This window comes from Panthera pardus, unplaced genomic scaffold (assembly GCF_024362965.1).
Source record: "Panthera pardus isolate Hobbes unplaced genomic scaffold, ASM2436296v1 HiC_scaffold_22, whole genome shotgun sequence".
In the NCBI taxonomy this organism is placed as follows: domain Eukaryota; kingdom Metazoa; phylum Chordata; class Mammalia; order Carnivora; family Felidae; genus Panthera; species Panthera pardus.
In genome coordinates, this window is record NW_026526788.1 from 28,408,019 (window position 1) to 28,424,593 (window position 16,575).

Here is a 16,575-nt window from a genome sequence, read left to right on the forward strand (position 1 = left end):
TCATCTTTGACAAAGCAGGAAAGAATACCCAATGGAAAAAAGACAGTCTCTTTAATAAATGGTGCTGGGAGAACTGGACAGCAACATGCATAAGAATGAAACTAGACCACTTTCTTCACCATTCACAAAAATAAACTCAAAATGGATAAAGGACCTGAATGTGAGACAGGAAACCATCAAAACACTAGAGGAGAAAGCAGGAAAAGACCTCTCTGACCTCAGCCACAGCAATTTCTTACTTGACACATCCCCAAAGACAAGGGAATTAAAAGCAAAAATGAACTATTGGGACCTCATGAAGATAAAAAGCTTCTGCACTGCAAAGGAAACAACCAACAAAACTAAAAGGCAACCAACGGAATGGGAAAAGATATTTGCAAATGACATATCAAACAAAGGGCTAGTATCCAAAATCTATAAAGAGCTCACCAAACTCCACACCCGAAAAACAAATAATCCAGTGAAGAAATGGGCAGAAAACATGAATAGACACCTCTCTAAAGAAGACATCCAGATGGCCAACAGGCACATGAAAAGATGCTCAACATCGCTCCTCATCAGGGAAATACAAATCAAAACCACACTCATATCACCTCACACCAGTCAGAGTGGCCAAAATGAACAAATCAGGAGACTATAGATGCTGGAGAGGATGTGGAGAAACGGGAATCCTCTTGCACTGTTGGTGGGAATGCAAACTGGTGCAGCCATTCTGGAAAACAGTGTGGAGGTTCCTCAAAAAATTAAAAATAGACCTACCCTATGACCCAGCAGCAGCACTGCTAGGAATTTACCCAAGGGATACAGGAGTACTGATGCATAGGGGCACTTGTACCCCAATGTTTATAGCAGCACTCTCAACAATAGCCAAATTGTGGAAAAGTCTAAATGTCCATCAACTGATGAATGGATAAAGAAATTGTGGTTTATATACACAATGGAGTACTACGTGGCAATGAGAAAGAATGAAATATGGCCCTTTGTAGCAACGTGGATGGAACTGGAGAGTGTTATGCTAAGTGAAATAAGCCATACAGAGAAAGACAGATACCATATGTGTTCACTCTTATGTGGATCCTGAGAAACTTAACAGAAACCCATGGGGGAGGGGAAGGAATAAAAAAAGAGGTTAGAGTGGGAGACAGCCAAAGCATAAGAGACTCTTAAAAACTGAGAACAAACTGAGGGTTGATGGGGGGTGGGAGGGAGGGTAGGGTAGGTGATGGACATTGAAGAGGGCATCTTTTGGGATGAGCACTGGGTATTGTATGGAAACCAATTTGACAATAAATTTCATATATTAAAAAAAATAATAAAAAAAAAATAACGATCTTGGGCCACCTGGGTGGCTCTGTCGGTTAAGTGTCCGACTTCAGCTCAGGTCATGATCTCACAGTCCGTGAGTTCGAGCCCCGTGTCGGGCTCTGTGCTGAGCTGTCAGCTCAGAGCCTGGAGCCTGCATCAGATTTTGTGTCTGCCTCTCTCACTCTCTGCCCCTCCCCTGCTCACGCTCTGTCTCTTTCTGTCTCAAAAATAAATTTAAAAAAACATTTTAAAAAACTATTTAAAAATAACGATCTTAATGTTTCATTTCAGAGATAATACCTGAACAAGTACCAATCTAAAAAAGTCAATTGCATTTCTATACACCAACAACACCACATCAATATATATATATTGAGAGAGAGAGAAAGAGAGAGATGGATAGAACTTTGGCATTTAACAAAAGTGACATGTCTAAACTGTTTTTCAAAGTGGTTGTACCAATTTACACTCCACAAAGCAATAAAAGATTCTGTTACTTCAAAGTCTCTTTAAAAGACCTTTTAATTTCTGCCAATTGAATTGCATAAAATATACCTCATTTGCATATCTGATCACTAATGAAGTTGAATGTCTCTTTATATTTTCACTAAAATTACAAAATCAAGATAATTTTTAATACTTACTCTGAGGTACAGTAATCAAGCCGATGTGTTATTGGTGTAAGGATAGATACACAAATCAATGAAACAGGACAGAGTTCCTAAATAGATTCACACAGATATGGTCAACTGATTTTCAACAAAGTTGCAAAAATAATTCAACTGGGAAAGAGTAATTTTTTTCAATAACTATACTGAAACAAACTTCCATAAGCATCCATATAATACTTGATCAATTGAATTCCCATATGAAAAAAAAAAGAATCATGACTCCTAGCTCACATCATTCATAATGGTAAAACAATAAAGCCTGTACTACATATGAGAATATCTTCTTGACTTGCAGTAGACAAAATTTTTTAACAGAACAGAAAAAATTCTATCCATAAAGGTATAAAATAATTAATTGGAATTTATCAAAATTACTTCTGAGTATCAAAAATGCTGATATATTGAAAGCAATAAGATGTTTTTAACATCCACAACTAACAAAAGTCTCACATCTAGAGCACGCAATTCTCATCAGAGAAATACAAATTAAAACTACAATGAAAAACCACTACATATACTTGAATCAAAAACACTGACACTTGCTAACACCAAGTTAATAAGAATGTAGAGCAACTGGAATTCTTACATTACTGATAAGAGTGCCAATTAGAAAATCCACTTTGGAAAACTGTTTGATAAAATCTATTAAAGCTGAGTATATACCTTATGACCCAGCAATTTCATCTTAAGTATAACCCAGCAGGAATATCTATATTAATGCACCAAAAGTAATACACAAATATGTACATAGCAACAATGTTCATTAAGGCCAAAAACTGAAAAAATTCAGTTGTCTATCTATGTAACATGGATAAACTATGATCTATTCATCAATGAAATGAATGGACTACTATATGATGAGATCTCACAAACATAACATTGAACAAAAAGAAGCCAGACTCAAAACATAACATACTATATGATCCCACTTATGTAAAGTTCAAAAAGAAGCAAAAAACTAACCTATGTAATAACCAGGATAATGGTTACCTTTGAGGTGAAGAAGTGGTAACTAATAGGCACAAGGGGTGATTCCAGGATTCTGGTAAGTTTCTATTTCTTGATCTGGGTAGAGATTACATTAGTGTGTTTATATTGTGAAACTTTATTGAGTTGTTCATGATAATGTATGCACTTTTCTGTACTGATCTTATTCTCAACATTTAAAAAACTTTAAATGTAACCAAATGTGTGACTTAGAAGTAGAGGCTATATGAAGGTAGCATATATGCTATAGGCAAAACATGTGTAATCCAAACATTATGAACAATTTTTAGATAATTCCTAGCTAATTGTTATGTGATATTCTAAAACTGTTTTTAAAAAATACTGGGTTTAATACTTGGCCATTGTATGGATGTAAGTATAGGGCCAAACTGTAAGATTATGAGTAAAAAATAATCACTGTGTGGGCCACTTTTGCTGGATCTCTACAGTTCTACTCACATATGACATTTCCTTTCACCATCCTCCCCTACTACTATCCAGGTCCCATCTTCCACAGGCCAGTTCTTTAGGTAATCAAATATCTACATTATTTATCACTTCACATCTCTAACTAAAGCCACTAAAGTCAGTTAAACAGAATAAAACAGAATTCTGTTGTAATGCTACATAAATTACACTGTCTTTAATAGAAGAAATTTTCTAGATTAGTCTCAAAATTCTTTTTGAAAATAAGTCAATAAATACATAAATAAAAATACCCCCTACATCTAATATTTTTTCACTTTCTCAAATATTTTAAACAATATTTGCTCTTCATTAGTCCTTTACATTATGCCACTGGACGAAGCCCTTAAAAACAAAAAAAAAAAAAACAGGAAACTAAAATATGTTTCTAGTATCAAAGAGGCGCTTGAATCAGAATTCATTCTCCTGATACTTCAACTTCACCAGTGAGCTAAAATTCCTTCCAAATTTTTCGGAACAGTGCTCTCACTGTTACTATCTCTGCAATCCATAGGATAAGCATTGGCCATTCCCCAAATTCCAAAACCATTTGCCATTTCACTGCTTTCCTCCCACACTCAAATGGCAGTAGTTCAATTTGGCAGTTTGTCAAAAAAAATCAGAGTATAAAGCACTTGGTGATCTTTAACCAAATGCATTTGTTGTGTACACAGCATATGCCACATCTATCACATGATAATATGATTTCACACATTATAATAGAACACAGGGAAGGATATACTGCATAATCCTAAAAGCCACACATACTTTCTCTTTGAGACCTTCTCTTTAAAATAATTTGCTTTTTGAGTCAAAAACTGGTAACTTACTTTTTTAAAAAAAATATATGCCATTTCATGCCAATTAATGCTTTTATTTTTTCCTGCTGAGAATGACCAGTGTCTTACATAGTATTATGAGGTGGCTTACAAAAACTATGTTGTCAAATAGATCTCATTATCTGAGAAGAACAATACCAGAATAGCGTTCATATTCCTTACGAAAACACTCAGGAAAGAAACCATATCTATGAGGGACACCTGGACGGCTCAGTCAGTTAGGCATCTGACTCTTGCAGTTGAGAGATCGAGCCCAGCATTGGGCTCTGCACGGAGCCTGCTTGGGATTCTCTCTCTCTTCCTCTCTCTCTGCCCTTCTCCTGCTTGCTTGTGTACACGCACATACTCTCCTTCTTTCTCTCAAAATAAATAACCTTTAAAAAAAAACCATAACCATGAGAGATAATTTGTCATAAAAACAAAGATAAAATCATTATAAAATTTTATAATATAAAATGACAAAATGATGCTTCAATTGTTTTATCTATTTAACAAACATCAGGTGGTTGTTATGTGTCAGGTACTTCTCATCACATAAGACCTGGTATTTGCCACCTTCACGGATTAAAAGTCTAGATTTATTGAACAAGTAAATCAATGTTTGGTGTATTGGGGTAGTAAATCCTATTAAAGGCAGATGCTCAGAGTCTGTGGGGACACAGAAGAGGGATATCTAAATGAGCATCACAAGGTCAGTACACACTTCCTAGAAAAGACCTGGGTTGAGTTTGGTGCAATAAGTAAGAACTGGCTGAACAAGAGGCGTAATCCAAGTGAAGGGAATAGCTGATAACAGACGTACAGAGGCATAAGGCAACATGGACCATTCAAAATACTTCAAATTCTTGTTTGGAAGCTGGAGAGGGGGCCAGAATCAGGAAATGAAAAGGGAGAGAATGATAGAAGCCAAATAATGCAATGCTGAGTGAGCTAGATTTATAAGCCTGAACCTTATCCAGAAAGATAATACCCCTAATCCTTCAAAAGCTTTAAAAGGATTTAAATTAAGCAGGGAAGTAAAATAACTGTATTTTCCTTTTTAAAAGATGTATTTGGCTTTAGTATACAGTAAGGCTAATGCAATAATCCTGAATTCAGGAGGCAACATCAGTAATGAAAAAGAGGGAAAGATCTGAGAGACAAAAGGAGAAAGAATTTGTTGAACTTAGAGACTAATTGGAAGAGAGAGTGAAATGAGAACAAAGAGTCTAAACTGACTTGGTGACTATGTGGATAATGGTACCAGAACAGACAAGACAGGATAGGGTCTAAAGTGGTAGGGGGTAGGGAGGAGTGATGAATTCATTTGAAATTATCTTTGACATTTTATTTTCTTCATATTTTCAGAAGAGACTCTGTAAAATATAAGTCATATATAAAGTATATAACAAATAAAAAATAAATCTCCTGTATTTGACCTAAGGTTTATTATAGCTAGTATATTCATTTTAATTATTTAATTAACTGACATTTTTTGATTTTCATAAAGTTATGTTGCGAAGGGAAATATATGAACACCCCAAGTCTCTTATAAAACTGAACATGAATATTTAAGTTTTCTTATCCTCTCAAGATAGTTTCTTGCAGCAAGCTGATATATAAATAAGGCAGTTCTTTTAAAAAGAGTCTGCAAATGAGACTTACATTCATTATGAAATTGTTGTATTATCATATGTAAGTAAATACATCAAAACGTGACATGTACACTTTCATTTTATAATATTCATATAGCAGCAACATGAGTTATGCATAGTTTATGCAAAGCATTTCTTTTTAAGTTTAGAAAATCTAAACCTCTAGAAAATGAAAAAATAAAAAATGTACTTCTAAGTAGTCAGGTCTGTAACTTAATACCTCTAACTATTAACAAGGAACTTTATAATTAATTTATGTATGGACAAACACATCTTCAGCTTCATTAGTCATATGTCGTTATATTCTATGACAAAAAAGGATACACTTCTCTTTGCTTACTATGGATAAACTATGGCATGTGAGGGGAAGAACTTGCCTGCAGGGACTCAACAATTCAAGGGAAGAACCAGGAGTAAGTAGTACTCTGAGTCTTAGAGCTGACTAATAAGCCACTCAGCTTCCCACAGCCAGCTCCTCAGAGCTCTACAGATAGACTAATAAACTCAAGTCAACGAAACAAAATGCTCACAAATCTAATTCTGTAACTAACACCCTAAGGATATACGGTTTGCTCCTGACCAGGACTAGAGTACTCACTTTCTTTGCGAACTTCCTCAAGTACAGTAGTAAGCTCTTCCTTTAAAACTGTGGCTTCCTGGGCAATCTTCTCTCCCTTGTCTAATAAATTCCAAGTCGCTTCCTCCACAGAAGCTAGAAGGACTCTGGCTCTTTTTGAACATCCTTTTTTCCTGTTAGAAGGATTCTGGGGACAATTTACAAGTGTAGTAACCTAAAATTGGAAAAACACAAGCCACTCATTAGACAAACTGTGAAAACACAGTCTTGGGACATCACAGCCCAAAACAAAAGGAAGTATTTCATAGTAACACGATTTATTCCCAGTACTATTGGTACACCCTCATAAGTCAAGTCAATGAACCAAGACCAATATTATCAGCTGCTATGGAATTTTCAACTAAAGATAAAAAGGAACGAAGGAAGGAGGTAGGAAGGGAGAGAGAAAGGGCAGGAAGAAGGAAGAGCCACAGAGATTGAAACTTACCAAGTTTTACTATGGAAACAATGCAATATATATTATATATATATGTATATATAAATATTCATATATAATAATTATTTATATCACTTTGTAGCCAGCAATCTATATTAAGAAAGAGGCAAAATAATCATAATTAAGTCAGTAAAGCATTAGTCTATTTAGGCTGAGAATAGACATTATTAATGTTGAGAGGGCACAGAACCACTCTGAAATATAAAACACTGGTTATCTCAGGGGGACCAAATTCAAATAATTACATATAGGCCCTTTGTAACCTCTCTTACCTGTCCCATACAGTCTCCCCTAATTCAGTAGGCCTCTCAAACAGGTCTTACCCAAAGTCACCTATCAAGAGGCCTTTCTTGACTACCCCATCCCCACCCTCTCTCACTCTATCCCTTCATCCCACTTTATATTTCCTCAAAACACTTACAGGGCTTGACTTTTTTTTGTTTATATGTTAATTTCATGCTTCTAATACTAAAAAGTAAATTCCATGAAAGCAAAAAATGTGTCTTTTCTCCAGCACCCAGAACAATGCACAAAGTAAGTGCTCAATAAATATTTGTTATATAAATGGCTTAAAGAATGGGGTCATTGAAAAGAAGGGCTTTTTTTAAAAAAAGTTTAATTAAATTCAAGTTAATTAACATACAGTGTAGTATTGGTTTTAGGAGTAGAATTTAGTGATTCATCACTTACATATAACACCCAGTGCTCATCCCAACAAGTGCCCTCCTTAATGCCCATCGCCCATTTGCCCCTTCCCCCCAACCACCTCCCTTCCAGTAACCCTCAGTGTGTTCTCTGTATTTAAGAAGCTCTTATGTTTTGCCTCCCTCTCCATCTCTGTTTTTATCTTATTTTATTTTTCCTTCCCTTCCCCTACGTTCATCTGTTTTGTTTCTAAATTTCACAGTGAGTGAAATCATATATTTGTCTTTCTCTGACTTATTTCACTTGGCATAATACACTCTAGTCCCACTCACGTTGTTGCAAATGGCAAGATTTCATTCTTTTTGGTCACCAAGTAATATTCCATTATATATATATATATATATATATATATATATATATATATATATATATATATATACACACCACATCTTCTTTATCCATTCATTAGTCGATGGATACTTAGGCTCTTTACATAATATGGCTATTGGTGATAGTGCTGCTATAAACATTGGCGTGCATGTGTCCCTTTGAATCAGCATTTTTGTATCCTTTTGGATAAATACCTAATAGTGCAATTGCTGGGTTGTAGGGTAGTTCTATTTTTAACTTTTTGAGGAACTTCCATACTATTTTCCAGAGTGGCTATACCAATTTGCATTCCCACCAACAATGAAAAGTGTTCCCCTTCTTCCGCATCCTCGCCAACATCTGTTGTTTCCTGAGTTGTTAATTTTAGCCATTCTGACAGGTGTGAGGTGGTGTCTCATTGTGGTTAGAGATAGAAATTAAGCAACTGTATTTGGAAACAAAACCTCATACAAAATTACATTGTAAAAAATACCAATTTCTTAATTAAGCCTTGGATACCAATAATAAATTTAGTTAACATTTTTATAAGCAAAGCTGGAAGATCCCCATTGTAGATGAAGGAAAAGAACACGTCTTTTCAGTATTTAAAATAGAAGACCTGGGGGTATCTGGGTGGCTCAGTCGGTTAAGCATAGGACTTCAGCTAAGGTCATGATCTCATGGCACAGGGGTTTGAGCCCCACGTTGGGCTCTGTGCTGACAGCTCAGAGTCTGAAGCCTGCTTAAGATTCTGTCTCCCTCTCTCTCTGCCCCTCCCCCACTCGTGCTCTGTCTCTCTTGCTCTCAAAAATAAATAAACATAAAAAAAATTTAAATAAGTAAAATAAATTAGAAGACCTGAAACTCCTATGGAAAACTAGAATCCCGCATATCATCAAATAGCCAAGGCTTATAACAATCATGCACCACATCTTTGAGAACAGACTATACATAACCTTCCTGTTCTGCAGCCCCTAAAGGTTTGGCTTGTTTATTGCTTATGGAGCATGACATATTTGTTTATTTATTATGTCTGGACACAGTTTTTTAGCTAGGAACTGAGAAAGAACTTACAAGCTATGGGGGAAATACATAGATGAAAATAATTTTTGTCTGCCCTTTCAATTCTCCTCCTCCATCCAATAGACCTATTGCTATATTCTAATTTGCTTTATTCTCATGTCTACAACCCAGAGTGCAGTGCTTTTGTTTCCTCTCTTGGAAAATGAGATCATGTTACCTATAAGACTGTGTGAAGGTTAAATACGTAAAATGTCTTGTAAAATGCATAACATGACTCAAATATTGGTTGATATTTAATGTACATTTTCTAGTCCATTCCCCACATGGATATAGAAAGTCTGTTATGGGATCCTAGTCAGAGGTGTTCTCTTGGAGCTACCCTCATCTTGCTCTAAGGGGGTCCCGTGTGCTAAATGTGATGAATTCAGTTAACAAAGCACCTCCTATATGCTTTGCAAGCAGCCAAATAGGGCCACATGTCTTTATCATGCATAGATGATAAAGATGATAATATGCCTGAATTATTACATGGATTTTCACATACTCCAAAACACAAATATCTCACTACTGTCAGCCTAATATATACATCAAGAATTAAAAGATATTTGTCCAGATTAAGACAAATTATAGCACCTAGTTTAAATCTTTGTGTAAAATGAAGAATAAGTATCATTGTCTAAATGTTCCTTCAGAATGTATTTTAAGTGCCACAATTCACAACGCTTCCCACTGAACATTCCTCTATTATTGTTCAGATCCTCCCTGCGCCAAATGTTTTCCATAGAATAGCCTGAGCTTTGAAATTAAAATGAGCATTCCAGAAATGCTTTGTTCCTTATAATAAATGCCAAAGAACTGTGAAAAGAACATTGTATAAGAACATTGTGCTTCCATCAAAATAAATGCAATTGCAACCTGCAAGCTATCCACATTTACCAATCATTTATACCTATGTCTTCTTCTGAAATACCCCAATATAGTTATTTAACACTGATTAAATTAAAGTCAAGTGACACTTTCAATGATTCACTTTATTTCAGAGAGTAAAGATGGCTTGGTAATCCTGGGTGGGGGGGGGGGTGGATAAAGAAAACTAAATCTTTTTTTTTTTAACTAACTTATCTTACAGGATCTAACCAACTTGCTTCAGTAACTGTGACTCAGGATGACAGATGACTCTCACTAAAAGTTGCGAGTGCATTTGTTATTTGAAAAAGTCTCCCATCTCTTGAAGGAGTATCAGTAAAAATTAGTTTTCAGGTTATTCTATAAAATAATTCCTGTTTCCCCATTTTCTTTTTCAGTCAAAATCAGTTATATTTTTATAGGCAACACAAAAACTTTAGTTGGAACTTACAGCAAAGATGATTGTAATGTAAATCCTAGCTTATGTCTTATTAACCTTTCTTTTTGTCACTAGTGTACAACTCTCCCCATTCTTCCTTTCTGTGACCTTAGGTGGTCCCTCTCAAACAAAAAAGTTTTGGCTCTCCAAGCTCTCTGAGAGCTTGGGTTCACTTGCTTTTCTTCAGTATGTAAATCTGAGCTAGGTTACAGAGACACCTTCATACATACATGTGGGAATGAGCTCACCAGGTATATATTTAATGTTTTGTAATACCTATATACTAAAATTTATAGTACCAAAAAAAAGGGTTTTCTAATCTTTCCTAATTCTGGTGTGTTTCTCTGGGTGCTCCAAAGATACTGAAAATTACATTGAGATGCATAGTGAACCAAGCCATCAACTGTCATTATATATAGAGCAACACTAGTGCATAATAAGAGCATTGCAGAATATGGTGTGAGGTTTAATTTACTTTGATGTGTTGCATTAGTGCAACAATGGCTTTAGTACTTCAGATCCTAGCTTTGCAGAAAATCTTCTCTAAATGCCCACTTGGGTTAATACATTTATATTCTATAACCATGTTCTTTCCTAATCTATTTTTTTAATTCTACTATCATTGTAGTATAAAAAGGACATGTTAACAGCCATCTCTTTTCTTGTTTGTTAGCTAAAACACTTTGAATTTTAACCTTCTTCCAATAGCTTCAAGGGCTACTTTTGCTTCCTTGAGTTAATTTTAATGTGTGAAATAAAATAGAAGACATTTAAACCATGTTAATTAGCTAAAAATTTCAAACAGAGTTCTGAAACAAAGTAAAGGTTAAAAATATAAAATTGTTGTATACAATTGTCTATAGTAAAACCAGTGATCTTTTAAAGAAAAAGGTATCATCTACTCTTGGGAAGGAGAGGATCCCTTCTTCAAGTTACTGGTAATTTCAACTGTTCTTTATTTCTTACCAAAAACAACCTTCACCGTGTTAACAAAAGCACTGTAGAGGACTGAAGTATTGGAAATCCAGCAAATGTATACCACTCAACTGGCATTTAACATTACCCCTAAACCAACTACAATCTTCTTTTAGATCATCTCAGCCAATAAACACTTATTGAGCACATATTATGTTCAAAACAATACCCCAGACATTTAGAAAATAAAGATGAGTAAGCTCCAGTATGGTGATGAGAGATACACAACTAGCTGCAATATAATAGGCAGAATGTAACTGCTTAGGCTTACAAACAAAAAAGAGAGCGCTAAAGAGATTGCAAACATTCACAAGGATTAAGTAGGACTTCCAAGAAGAGCCTTTAAGAACAGACAGTTTTCTACCAGGACAGATGGCGGGTAAGAAAGCCAAGTAAAGGGAACCAGGTACAAAGGTACTGTGGGGTAAAAACAAGTCCTCCTCCATCTGTATTTCTTACCTCAGTGACTAGTACTTCTAAACTGAGGCAGAAATCCAGAGGCCATCTGGGATATTCCCTTCCTCTTACCTCCTCTCTAGGTACTTTAAACTGTCTGTTTAAAAGCTTCAGTTTCTGGCACATCCTCTTCAACCCAGGACCATTGCTTCTCATAGCTGCTCTCTGGATTACTGACCTACCCTACATTCCCTCCAAGCTATCCTCTGTGAAACAGAAACATGGCCTCAATTTCTACTCTATCTTCTGCTATCCTGTCTTCTACTCTATCATTATAAGAAGTATATCCATCAATTCTGGCCCTCATCACATCTCCATACCCATCCCACACTTCCATAGTGCCATCTCTCCGCAACGCAAATCTGAAATACTTGTACCAGCTTAAAACTCTCCAATGGTTCCTGACTGCCTATAAGATAAAAGTCTAAAGCATGGTTTGGATAAAGTCTAAAGTATGGCTTATGAGGTAATTTATGATCTCATTTCTGACTAAATTTTCACTCTCATTTTCTACTTGTGGAGTTTGCCACAAACTACTTATTAGGCCCAGAACAAGAAATGTTTGGCATCCTCAACCTGGAATATCACCCTCCCCACACAGCCCCTTGTATGTACCTCTCACACCACTCATTACAGCATTTTGTAATTAGCTGTTATTACCATCTCCCTAGCTTTACCATGAACTTGATAAGGGCAGGGACCATGTTTGATTCATCCTGAAAACCGAGAGCTAGCACACTGAAAATAATAAGTGTTGATTTACTTAATGAAAAGATGAATGAAACTCTAGATTTTAGAGAAGAGCCATAATGTTGAGTGATTTCTTCAGTTATAAAGACAGCTGGTAGCTAAGCCAAAATTAAATTTTAAAATCAGTGATACAACTTAGTTTTCATCAAAAGGAATTCCTTAATGAAGGATATTTTGTCATTTCCCATGTCTACTATCATAGAAAGCCAAGTCTCCATTCCTATAGTTTATCTGAAGTCTGATCAGTTCAGTGATCTAGAATCAAGTATATATTTATATTCAGTCTTGTCTTTTTGTAGCCAAAAAGAAAAAAAAAAGACAGCTTACATCATTCATTTTCAAACTATAAGTAAAAAAAGCAGGCACATTATTTTTATTACTGATTTTCACTTTTTAACCCTTATATTAGTTTGCCATGTCTGCCTATAGACCTTCCTAGAGTGGGCGACTTAAACAACAAAAACTTATTTTCACACAGTTCTAGAGACTGGAAGTCCAAGATCAAAGTGTCAACAGGGTCAGTTTCTTCTAAGGCCTCTCTCATTGGCTTGCAAATAACTACATTCTCACTGTGACATGGTTTTTCTCTGTGTGCATGCACCCCTGGTATCTCTCTCTCTGCACATCCTAATCTCCTATTATCAGGACACCAGTCATACTGGATTAGGGCCCACCCTAAAGACCTCATTTTAACTTAATTACCACTTTAAAGGCCCTATCTCCAAATACAGTCACAATCTGTGGTGCTAAAGACTAGGACTTCACCATTTGAATTTGAGAGGGATACAATTCAGCCTATAACAATCCTCACCACTAATGACACAGAAAGTATAAAACAACCATCATCTTTTAAAATATAATTTAGAGTTCTATTTGCTTGTTAGATTAACAACACTGCTAGCCAAGCTATTACTTGGAGCTATTGAGGGATGATAACAAAACACATGTAGATAGATCCCTCTCCAGTTCTACCAGCCTTCTGGGCCATGCAGATGGCATAACAAAGCAAAGAGATTTACATGTCAAATACAAACAGCTGTAGCTAAATGTTCTAATTCAGAAAGTACACTTATTCCTGGAAAAAAATATGAACTTAAACACAACCAGGAAAAGACCACACGCTGACACTAATATCAAATGTTAGTTTCTTCCAGTTTTTACTTAACTACTTGACACCCCAAAACAAACAAAAACAAAACAAAAACAAAAAACAAAAAACAAAAAAACAAATCTAGACCCTACATTTCATTTATTCAAAAAATATTGGTGCACCTGCACTTCACCAGAAGGACATGTCAGTGACCCTCCTCCTACTGAGAAGAGACAGAGAATAAACAAATATATACATAACTGTGTAACATAATACTGAGTATTGATATGTGCTATGAAAAAAGTAAAGAGGGGAAGAGAATAGATATGTGATGAGGAAGGGCTGGTTAGATGTGGTATCTTAGGAGGTCTCTCTGATCAGGTAAAAAGGACTCCAAGGAAGTAGAGGAGTAAGACGTTTGAATATTTGGAGGAAAATATTCCAAACAGAGGAAACACCAAGTACAAAGGTTCCAAGACAGAAGCTTGATTAGTTTGTTCCAGGAGCAGCAGGAAGGCCAGAGTACCTACAGTAGAGTGAGGTGAGAACATAAAAGATGAAGTCAGGCTGTCACTGAGGCACCAAGTTGTACAGGCCTTGTAGATAACCATCAACACTAGAAATTCTATTCTTGTGATCAGGAGCTACTGAAGGTTTTAGAACAGGAAAGGAACAAGATCTGACCTAAAATTTAAAAGGATCCATTCTGGCTACTCAAGAGAATAGACTGGGGATTAAACAGGGATCAAGGAAGAGGGGTGAGAAATGGAAGACAGAAAAAGTTAGGAGACTGTTGCAGTAGCCCAAGAAACCACATTGGCTTGTTCCAGGGAACACTGGTGGAGTTGTTGAGAAGTGGAAGAATTCTGGTAATTCTGGTGAGTCAACAAGGTTTGCTGATAGATTGAATATGGGTTATTAAAGAAACAAGAATGACTCTATGGTATATGGCCTAATCAGTTGGGTATATGGAAGTAATATTTACTTAAGGAGACATAAGAAGGAAGAAGATCAAGAGTTGAACTTTAGGCATGTTAAGATTGCCTATTAGAGTTTCTAAGTTAGAGACTAGTATACAATTCAGGAGTTGAGAAAGATAAGAGCTGGAAATATGTTTCTTATAGCTTACATTCTCATTGTAATTATTCATATATCAATGGTTTACTGGTCTTACTAAAATTTCAAAGATGTTTGAGAACAGTATTTTTTTGAAATCATGAGACTGGATGATATTTCCCAAAAACAAAGTAGAGCTGAGAAGTTACATGACTGAGCTCTAGGCACCCCAACCTTTATAGGTAGTATCTTTAGGCAACCCAACCATTAACCTATTAATCATAGGATATGTAGCTTTTCCCATTTTGAATGTGACTATTATTTAGAAAAGATACTAGTTGAGGCACCTGGGTGGCTCAGTCAGTTAGGCCTCTAACTCTTGATTTTGGCTCAAGTCATGATCTCATGTTGTGAGATCAAGCCCCGGGTCAGGCTCCACAAGTATGGAGCCTGCTTGGAATTCTCCTCTCACTCTCCCTCTACCCCTCTCCCCTGCTTTTTCTTTCTCTCTCTCTCTCTCTCTCTCTCTAATTAATTAATTAATTAAAAGATACTTGTTTTACACAGAGCAATAATTCAGACACAAATTTAGGCTTTGGTAAAATGTAATCTTAATCATTCTCCAAATAAATGTTTCCAAAAATGTGGTGAAAAACCATCAAAATACTGAATTGAGCGAACTAAGGGGAAATTATATTCATGTTGTTATTTATAGATAAAGCAAGCATTAATCTTTCTGATGAATCAATAACCAGTAGTTTATAGTGAAGTAGTGATTCAAAGAGGTGCTAAGCAAAAAAAAAAAAAAAAAAAAAAGGACAATTATTTTCCATCAATAACCACTAACTGCTTGAAGGAAATAAAATAAGTGAACAATCCAACCAAGACCAACCTGGCCCTAAAATAAAAATGGGTTTTCTTTACATGTAGCAGTTAAGTTGTGTTCACATGGTCCACCCAGTCCATCATTCCACCTCTAGGAGTGATTGATGATGGGGTATGGTTATGACCCCTAATTCTGTGTCTCAGCTTTGTTTAATAAACATTTATAACCCTATCAACAACAAAGTTGAATAAATTATGCCATATGTTTTGCCAACACATTCTTATAAAACTTTACTACATTTTACTCCCACTATCTGTTGTCAGATTCTTCCTTCCCCATCTTCCCTAGACCATGAGACTTACTGCTTTTCTCTTCAAACCCAAAACTTCTTATTGGAAATATCCAGGGGAAATATACCTGCTAATCATGTCTGAATAAGAGACAACAAACAATAGGAAAGACCATAGTGATTTGATTTGTAGAGCTCGATGGTCAAAATTCTAAAGCAATGCAAATGTGGTTTGACTAGAGACCATAAGTGATTTAAATGTTGATGTTCATTTTAAAATTGATTATGCACAGCAAAGGAAGCCATCAACAAAATGAAAAGACAACCTACTAAATGGAAGAAAATATTTGCAAATCATATATCTAATAAGGGGTTAATATCCAAAATAAATAAAGAACTCCTACAACTCAACAGCAAAAAAACAACTCAATTAAAAATGGGCAGAGGACCTAAACATATACTTTCCCAAAAAAAAGACATACAGATAACCAACAGCTACATGAAAAGGTGCTCAATGTCACTAATTATCAGAGTAATGCAAATCAAAACCACAATGAGGTATCACCTCACACATGTTAGAATCATCATTATCAAAAAGATAGGAAATAGTAAGCGTTGGTGAGTACGTGAAAAAAGGGAATTTCTGTGCAATGTTGGTGGAAATATGAATGATGCAGCCACTATGGAAAACAATATGGAGGTTCCTCAAAAAATTAAAAACACAACAACTATATGACTCAGCAATTCAGCTTCTGGGTATTTGTTAGAAGAAAATGA

General features: G+C 35.6%; 1 protein-coding gene across 3 annotated transcripts in view; it reads right to left on the bottom strand.

Moving 5' to 3' along the window:
• Positions 1 to 16,575, bottom strand: part of CTNNA3 (catenin alpha 3) — a 1,799,646-nt gene that overhangs the window by 1,665,804 nt on the left and 117,267 nt on the right. For all 3 annotated transcript variants that reach the window (XM_053888526.1, XM_019444306.2, XM_053888525.1), the window contains one exon: positions 6,500 to 6,692. In XM_053888526.1, the coding sequence (XP_053744501.1) occupies positions 6,500 to 6,692 (193 nt within the window). The remainder of the gene's footprint in view (positions 1 to 6,499; positions 6,693 to 16,575) is intronic.